The 9,694-nt window shown below is 35.0% G+C and overlaps 1 protein-coding gene across 2 annotated transcripts; it reads right to left on the bottom strand.

The window, feature by feature from the left end:
* Positions 1-244: 244 nt before the first annotated feature.
* Positions 245-2,471, bottom strand: LOC143551149 (glutathione S-transferase T1-like). Of its 2 annotated transcripts, XM_077041653.1 has the most exons (7): positions 2,299-2,471; positions 2,050-2,123; positions 1,320-1,380; positions 1,188-1,241; positions 1,033-1,112; positions 746-948; positions 245-637 (listed from the first exon to the last, which is right to left on the bottom strand). In XM_077041653.1, exons 1-7 carry the CDS (start codon positions 2,361-2,363, stop codon positions 446-448), a joined length of 729 nt encoding a protein of 242 aa, XP_076897768.1. In that variant the 5' UTR covers positions 2,364-2,471; the 3' UTR covers positions 245-445. The 2 variants fall into 2 exon arrangements, with proteins under 2 accessions (XP_076897768.1, XP_076897767.1); XM_077041652.1 differs by having other exon boundaries at positions 746-1,112.
* Positions 2,472-9,694: the final 7,223 nt, after the last annotated feature.

Below are 9,694 nucleotides of genomic sequence, written 5' to 3'. Positions count from 1 at the left end.
GTTGGGTGTTTACTAATTACTACTTTTTTTGTATCACTACCGTAAAGAGCTTAATTGATGCCGACCATTTTCGTAACAAACCTAACAATACCGACTAAATTCAGGTCACTATTTCGCTGCAAAGTGGCGGGTTGTCATCTAGTTGTAGTGGTGGTGGGACAGGTAAGCTTAAAATTAGGAAGACATGACGACATAACCCAAATTTCTGACCCGTACCCAGCCGACCCGACCCGCCTTTTTCGACTGGTATAAACAAAACTCATTTATTAAGTATGGTCAAACTGGTGATTACACGTATTATTGATAAGGTATTTGTAAGTGAAAGCTTAACACAGAACATAAAGCAACATTAATTGCTGAATCACACAAACATTTAACTGACTTTGGTCTTTTGAGTAAAGACATTTAGATGATCAAGATACCTTTTGAAACTTAGCAGGTGACCTCACAACTTCGACTTCACTTCATTTTTAACTGATTCCGTTGCCATCCGCTCTCGAATTTTTTTCTGGGCTTTAAATAGGATCCCGTGCACTTCCTCAAAATGAGGTGCAGTCGCCTTCTTCGTATCTTCCATCCACTTGACAACTTTCTTATACGGGCTTAATATCCGATCATGATCCGCCTCACTCAAAAACTGAAGCACGTGAAATTTTGCGTTTCAATAATTAACCAAATAGATGCAGAAACAAGAGAACTTGATCAAAACATTTTGAGAATTTGATATATAACGAAATGTTATTACCTCAAGTTGCATGATTTCACATACTAAGCTGATATCAGCTATCGATGGCTGTAAGCTTCCAACCAAAAACCGCCCATCTTTTAGCCAGAAATCGTCTAATTTGGATAAAGATTTTATGAGTAACTTCTCGCCTTCCTTGGCTGCTTGAGAGTTTGAAGGGAGTCCATTTAGTGGTGCAAGGATGGAGTTGAAAACAAGCCCGACTGAAAGCAGAACGTATAAATCAATCATTTGAAAAATACCAAAATTTCTCAAATGAAATGGGAAAGTTTTAATATTGCTGTCACCTGTACCGCGACGCAAGTTGGAATGATGCCAGTCTAAAACCGAGTGGATCTTGGATCTTTTGAAAAGATCACTAGGATACCTATGAATATGAAAATATTATTTTGTTAGTTAAGAATTTGTATTCTGACATGAAAAATGAAGAAAACCTACTCACCAGTGACTAGTCACTCCAGGAAATGCACATGATAAGTAGATAAGAATTGCGTGACTGCAAATTAAAACGATATGTTTACTTGATGTAAAGAAAAATACAATGAAACCATAAAGAAAGAGATAACGATATAACCTCTCGAACAGCTTAAATCGGCCATCAACGATTGCAGGAACTTGGCACATGGGATTAATTTCTGCGTAAACAAGATTAGTGAACATACTTATGTGTTACTATAAAGCAAAACATGTCATCTAAATTAGGGGTGTGCACGAAACTGAAAAAACCGAATTCAAACCAAAAAAACCAAAAAAAAAAAGCCGAATTAGACACAAACGTTTCGGTTTTGAATTATAGTAAAAACCGAAATATTGATTTTGGTTCGGTTTTGTGTATTGTGAAAAAACCGAAAAACCCGAACCACACCGAAAAAACTGATTTTGGATCGTTTATGTTTTATAACCTTGGATATTTGTTTTATTTTTAACGTCGATCAGCTATGTTTTGCCGATGAGATTATATTTTATATGTAAGTAATTTTATTAACTATTAATATTAATATTCTAGTTCATAGTGTACAATATTATAGAATTATTTATTTTTCTAAATAATATTGAGCTCAATTTCAAAATATCATGGGTCAAGTTTCTTTGGCCCGAAAATTACTAGCCTGATCAGCAAAACCGGAAAAACCGAATTGAACCTGAAAACCCAAAACTGAAAAAAACCAAACCAAACGGTCTTGAGAAAACAAAAAACCAAAACTTTGGTTTTTGGTTCGGTTTAAGCCCAAAACCACGCCACGCAAACCCCTAATCTAAATGAGCATGACTCGATACATTATATATAAAAATCGGAGCAAAACCTTTGTATTCTGGGGAGAATTGCTTGTTTTTCAAGACATCTACTAGAATTTCCTCAAAGTCTATCCCATTTACCCTTCAAATTACATAAAAAAACAGTAATTAAACAAATATCAGCTACAATATCCAGTTGCAGGCTAACTGAATTCACCTAAACCAAGATTAAAGTACCAAAATTGAAGTAATATTAGAGAAATGAATGAAAGCCTAAGTCAATTTGCAAAAAAATAACTAATGGATTGAATAGTTACTTGCAGAAGATGAGAACAGCACGAGAAGGTTGAGACATCCGATCAACATATACTTTCAACGCCATGCTTCTCTTCTCAGTTCTCTGACTCTCTCTTAAGAAACAATACACAAGTGTTTAATTAATAATTTGGAGTAGAGTAGATGCTTTGAACTGGATCCCCAAGAAACCAAAATCAATATTATCTTGACTTTTGTTCTTTCAACCAAAACAAAACAATCATTAGTTGAGCCTCCACAAAAGGAAAGGAAGAATAAAAAAACAAAAACAGGTTTTGTTTTCTTAATCCAAAATCCCAAATATTACCTCTTCGACTGAGGTTTATAAATTATATAATATAGTTATGGCAGTTGTGAGTAGAGGTTAAATATGAGTTTTTACTATTTACATCTTATATTTTTTGGAAATGGTTGTGAGTAGAAAAGTGAGAAACATAATGAAAAAAAGTATAAAATAAGTATTATTTAAATAAAAAAAGGAGAGAAAATATAATGATTTTTATTGTAATTATATGAATATAGTAGAGAATAAGCTAGGAATGCTCTTACAAGTTAAGATGCTAATAGCTTTCCAAGTTTCTAAAGATAAACATTCTCCTACATATGTGTCACTCACATGACTACGTGACACGTGTAGGAAGGTCTATATATGGTGTATAGTGGGTGACGAAATAAGATTTAGGTGTTCTACTCGTTAGGGTCGAGAGGTCGACTGTCCCTGGCCCAATCATCCCGCTAAGATCAATTTTTTAAAAATAATTCTTATATATTTTTAAAAAGTTATTTTTTGATGTTTAAACTCAATTACTCAACTCACTTAAGCTCATTTTTTATATAAAGCAAATTGCACAACCCAAATCATAACCAAGTAAACCCAATTTTTTTTAACGATGCTCGAAGACGGCCCTGCTGCTCGTGACTTGTTGACCTCACCCATACGTCACGTGTAGACTTATACTTTGGCACTGAATGGGTAAGTCGCAAATACCTAAAACTGACTATTGGGTTACAAGTGATCATTTTACTAGAGTTTTATAATCTACCCTTATGTGATTTCTGTTGAAGCATATACTCAAGGTGTAGGTGCAGGGCATGCGATTTGAAATTTTGAAGCAGACTCCTCATTCATTAGATATAGAAAATGACTAAGATTTAGATAGCGTTTGGTATGCAGAAATGATAGGGGGGATGGAATTATTTATTACGTGGGAATGAGGAAAATGGTGTTTGGTTACTCAATGGAATGGAATCATCCGCTACACATGGAATCACACTCCATCAAAATCATTCCTTCCCACCCCCTTCTTTTTTCATTTCATTCCTCCCTCGCCCTACATTCTCAACACCACCACCACCTAACAACAACCACCACCACTACCATCGCCACCACCACCTGACTGTCACCGTAACCGTCGCCACCACCTCCGCCACCACCTTACCACCAGCGCTACCACCGCCACCTGACCATAACCGCCACCACCAATGTCGCTGTCTGACCACCACCGTCACCGCCACCCTACCATCCATCGCCATCACTACCAATGCTACTACTGCCACCCCCATCACCACAACCACCCCGCCTAACCGCCACCATTTTCATTGCCGGAGCAACCATCACCGTCGCCATTTCAGTTTTTTTTTTTTGTAAAAAAAATATATATTTTGGGATATGAATATTTTATTATTTTTATTTCATTGATACAATTTTTTTAAATACCAAACTGCATAAAGTAATTATTCATTTCATTCCCATAGGTTAACCAAACAAGACAAAGGAATGGTAATGATCCATTTCATTCCCTTGTCATTACATTCCTTCTCTCATTTCATTCCCTCTTCATTCCATTACTTCCAACCAAATATACCTTAGTGATCCATTGTCAAACTTATTCCAGGACAACTCGGATTGAATCAGTATTGATATTCAAGCTCTCTTATCGAATTGCTCATTGAATAAGCATTCTCAATATTATGCCTTAAAGAGGACTTGAACTTTCACACTCTTTAGCACACGATTTTGAGTCTCGGTTGTCTATCATTTCACCACCAATGCATCTTGAAAGTGAATCGCATTCCATGAATATGAAATCTATCTAGTGTGATGTATGGAATAATGGAGTGTTGGAGTATTTCTATTGATCGGTCATGTCGTATAGGCCCTGGACATCTAGTTACTTCGATTTGATTTATCCGGAGAATGCCTTATATACATATGGATAAGATCCCAAAGATAGTAATTCTTTCCTTTAGAAAGTCTCACATCATGACATAACTAAGCAGTCCTTATTGTATCGGCCAAAACCTCACTAATTGATCTTAACGATGCTTACTCTATCAATTAGATACTTTACCCATAGACTAAAATAGCTATGCATATCTATTTCTTCATATTACAACTTCTATGAATTTTCTTTCTTTTTTACAGCTAATAAAAATCGTTGTGCATATGGTCATGCGATTTCTAGGTCTGTACGAGGCATATAAGTGTTATCTGTGGCTACCCATACGTGGTGGAATTGGTATTTGTGACTTGTTGACCCACCCATACAAAATGTATACAACGGCTTATTGGTTCAATTTCAAATTTAGACATCATATGATATTCATTTTTGTTTTATTTATTAACGTTTAATCGAATGCAAAAAGAATGTAACGCATTCGCTCAAAGATATCTTAGGCATTTTCAATTTCCATAATATTTGGTCAGAAAGAACTTAACATGCGCCAAAGAAGATAGATGGAAACCTTGAATGATTATGGTTGTCAAATAAATCATAAAGGTAAAGCTAATGTAGTAGCCGAGGCATTAAGTCGAAAGGAACATGAGAAACCCAAATGAGTTCGAGCGTTAAGATTAGAACTTCATATAGATTTGATAGAACAAATCAAGAAAGCTCAAAAGCAAGCTATTGAAGAAAATCAAATCTCTGAAAAAAAGTGAAATGGTTCGATAGATTCATTAGTCAAAGGAAATGACGATAACTTGGAGCTGGCAAAAGAATTTGGGTACCAATTGTTGGTGAAATGTGTGAGAGAATAATGAATGGAGCTCATAAATCAAAGTATATGATGCACCCCGGCTGCGATAAGATGTATCAAAATCTTAAGTCTAACTACTGGTGGAATGGAACGAAAAGAGATATAGCTTTTATACATAGTTATATGTTTAACTTGTTTACAAGTTAAGGCTGAGCATCATAAAACCTTCGGGTTTGCTTCAAAAACTCGAAATTCCCGTTTGGAAAATAGGAAATCATAACCATGAATTTTATCACAAAACTCCCAAAACCTACATGTCAACATAATGCTATATGGGTTATCATTTATAGGCTAACTAAGTCTACTCATTTTCTACCTACTAACAAATTCTATTCTATGGATAGATTGACACGAATATACGTAAAAAAAATATCATATATTTACATGTGTGCCATTTTTTTTCATATCCGATCAAGATAGTAGATTTACGTCTCATTTCTGAAATATTTTCTAACAAGCGTTATGAAGTGTCACACCCCAACCTAAGGCGGAAATGCCGGGTGTAACATTCTGCTTTTGAAAAGAATAAATAAAATAAATTTAATTTATTTATTTTATAATGTGTAGTTTATCCGTTTAGATAATTAAACTATTAGAGTGTGGGCTTGGTCATTTAAAAGATGGAATAAGGGATGGTGATGGGCCTTAGGTCCATAGGCTTAAGGGTATATAAACCCTTTAAACCTCCTTAAACCCTAAAACCCTCATTCTTATCCTTAGTCTTCATACACTCTCTAAAACACACACAAACACTCTCTTATATCCCGAGCCAAGATCCGGAGAAAAAGACCCAAGCTCGTTGGTGCTAGAACGTCGTAACGAACAAAACTTACATCAAGACTAGATCGTGTTTGTAAACCGATTCGTTTAAAGGCACGTTCTATAACGAAACATTTGTTCGGCTCGTTTAGTATTCCTAGATCTATACAAATGATAAAGACTAATCATACGTTATGATTCCTGTTCAAATTCGTTAAGGTATGATGGGTTAACTGTTAGTATTAAGAGCCTGATGTGGTGAAAACAGTCAATTATATATTAACTAAATTAAACAAGTAATAAAAACTAGACTAAGACTCAACTACACAAAACACCGGCAAGTGAACCGATCAATTGTATTAAAGCTAAGTAAGTCCGGAATATCGAACCCACAGGACTCTATAAATTACGTAAATAAACTAATTAGACTCGACTTACGACACGACTATTTATTATTAATGTTTTAAGGGGGTTTTTAAACAAATATTAAACTAAAAAATTAAATAAACAAGTAAACGAGAAACAAGCAATTAAACACAAGATCGAAACCAATAAGAGAAGGAATCTACCTAGGTAAGAATCCCATGAATCAACAATCATCAAGCAATGGACAAATAACATGATATGGAAAACTGATTTCTAAACATATTCATCTAACAAACCCTAAGGACCCTTGACCGAATCAAACGAAATCCCAAAGAATAATTATTAGATTATTAAGCATCAGTTATATTGATTTCCTCACAGTTATCAAATAGGGTTAATTAATAGTATCATGGGCAAGCAATCTTACGAAACACTAAACCAAAGATAACTTGATAAACTTAACATGACATCATGAACAAGGATCAACACAATAAGCAAGAATATTGTCACTAATCTATTCTAGCATGCGATTGACCAAGACACACAGGGAGGGAATTTCGTTTTTTTGCTTTTTTTTATTTTTAAATCTTGTAAAATCTTTTCCTTGAACTCCAAGTAACGATTAGAAACTTCTAGACCTTCTTTTCCTTGACTCTCAAGCCACCATCTACATGAAAACAAATCAAAACTCTAAGTGAACTAATCATGTAATCATCTACGAGCACAACGAACATAAACTTCGCATGGAATGATAGAAAGAATTAGAGCTTAACATGCAAGACACCAAAACGATTTAAAACACGATAAACATCAAATAAACTTGACTCAAAACCAAAATTAGTAAAAGATGAACAAAACACGAACTAAACCAAACTTGAAACATTAAATAAACACAACTTTAAAAGGGATTCGAGATGTATAAATAGATGTATATCAAATATCCCCACACTTACTCTTTTTTCATCCCTGAAAAAGTTGATGCAGTTGGATCAGAATCGGAAAATACAGTCTTACAAACATATAGGTTAATTTTTAAAGCTTAGAAGAACGCAAAAACCGCGATCACCGATATTGTTGTCCACCTAAACCCATGCCTTAATCTTTACCGGGACAAATAAGATCCGACAATAATAGTACTCAGTGGTTTACACAATTAAGACCCGATTATTTTCAGCTTTTACCGGACCAGACCACCCCAACTTGACTTAAACCTCAAAATTAGCAGATTTAAAACTTTTGTTGCTCTTTTTTTATGAGTAGTTAAGACGATCAAGGATATTGTTTATCCACCTAAGCTTAAGCATCAAAGTCTACCAAGTAGCCATAAGATATAATTAAGGTTCAATTAATTTATAGCTAGTGTTCCCCACAACATGACATACCCCCATTATCAAGCAATACACCTAACTATCACCATAGGTGAGTATGCAAAATTTCATCTGTAGGGCTTACATGTGGCGTGTCCCTTGTGGTCCGTTTCTTAATGGGACGCGAGCAAGGGGACCCCACATGGCTAACAGTGTGGATGATCAAGTCTGTAATGCATTTGTACATTGTACTTTTTGTGATCATGTTTAAAGACTTATGTGGCAGAAATCTGCGGGTTTGCTCTTTTTTAGCTTTATTTTAAATATTCACAACCCCATTTAGAATTGTTAATACCCAGATGAATAGTCGGCATACAGACCCATAGTCTCCGGACCCGGGGCACCCCATCAATACAAGATTTAAGGTTATAAAACCATACGCCAATGATATGTAAAACACTAAAACGAAGCATTTTAAGATTTATATCACAAGCTACACGGCATACTCTAACGGTAAACCTACCCAAGCATCATATGATAACGTATTCAAATTTTTTAAACTTTTCATACCAAGAATTGAGGCTTGAGTATGTCCCGACATTTCATTAATTATCTTACACGGACAAAACGCTTTACCCACAAGAGATTTCCGACCCATTTTATCAAATTGTCCTTTCATTTTAAAGGCTGAGCCTACCGACACATCCCAAGTTAAGTGCGTTTTCTTTTATTTATCTCATATTATTAGTAGTTTGAAAAACCAATTTCCAACAAATATCATCATCTCCCACTTTTACGCAAAAAACTAACTTCAAAGGACATTTTTTTAAAACATTTTTCATTTTTTTTTCAATTTTTTTAATTTTATAAACATAAACTCAATTTAAACTACGACTCAAATATCTTATCCCCACACTTAAATTTTGCATTGTCCTCAATGCAAGGATAAGGACGACTCAAAATAAAAATAAAAATAAAGTCGGACTACAAAAAACTAAAAATCTAAAAATTAAAATAAAAACAAAATAAAAAATAAATAAGCTAGATAACGGAAAAGACTTAGCTGGTAATATGCGCATGAAACATGATGCTAAGGTCTTCTTCCATGAATGCCCTCCAACTACGAACGTGCTTAGCAATTATTAACTCCTTCTCTCACACATGAACGTAAACGGCATAACAAAACGAACATATCTAAAAAGGTATCTTATCAAACTGTTAGATATTATGCATTCAAAGTATTTTCACCAACCGAAAAATATATAAAATAATCATGAATAATGAGGAGCAAATAATAAATATAAAGTATACGGCTCCACTGCTACATCATCCCCACACTTGTCTTTTTCATTAAATTCTTCCTTGGGGATTGTCTCTCTAGCTCACTCAATCTTTCTTTTACCTAGCGAAACTCAAAAATACAAAAACAAAGAACTACAAAAAACTACGTTAGTGACTCAAAGAAAAAATAAAAATAAAATAAAAGAAAATTTACAAACTCTACACTTGAGTTTTCACTCAAGAACCCATGTTATGCGAATCACGTGGCCGACCGAGTAGAGCTTCCTCCACCTCGGTAGAACTCCAATGCCCTCAAAGATATCGAATCACGATACGACCATTCATCAATCTTGGTCTTCTTCTTTTTAACACCACGAACCCTTTCAAACTTACGCTTTCCACCACCTCTTTCTCCAACACACTTCACCATTACCCGAGAACTAGAAACCGCTCGCTCCTTTTTCACACTCATACTCACCGAACGGGAATCGTCAAGACTAGGGCCCATGCCCGAGATAAATGATTTTATCGAGTATACTGGGTAACATGGATCAATGAGACCGTCTTGACCACTCGGATGTCTCATGGACTTAGCCAAATAAGTGGCGCTTTCATCACCGGCTCTAAGAGTTATCTTGCCTTCAAA

This window comes from Bidens hawaiensis, unplaced genomic scaffold, assembly GCF_021521415.1.
Source record: "Bidens hawaiensis isolate Kalapana, Puna unplaced genomic scaffold, B.hawaiensis_p1.1 tig00016270_1, whole genome shotgun sequence".
In the NCBI taxonomy this organism is placed as follows: domain Eukaryota; kingdom Viridiplantae; phylum Streptophyta; class Magnoliopsida; order Asterales; family Asteraceae; genus Bidens; species Bidens hawaiensis.
The sequence above is the reverse complement of the archived record's forward strand: the minus strand, read 5'-3'. Positions and strand labels throughout refer to the sequence as shown.

Excerpts from the sequence above, each read along its gene's own strand:
- LOC143551149 (XM_077041652.1), bottom strand. The coding sequence starts at position 2,363 with ATGGCGTTGAAAGTATATGTTGATCGGATGTCTCAACCTTCTCGTGCT. Across the intron at positions 2,124-2,298 it reads GCTGTTCTCATCTTCTGCAA|GGTAAATGGGATAGACTTTG; the intron begins GTAACTATTCAA and ends TGTAATTTGAAG. Across the intron at positions 1,113-1,187 it reads CCTGGAGTGACTAGTCACTG|GTATCCTAGTGATCTTTTCA; the intron begins GTGAGTAGGTTT and ends TCATATTCATAG.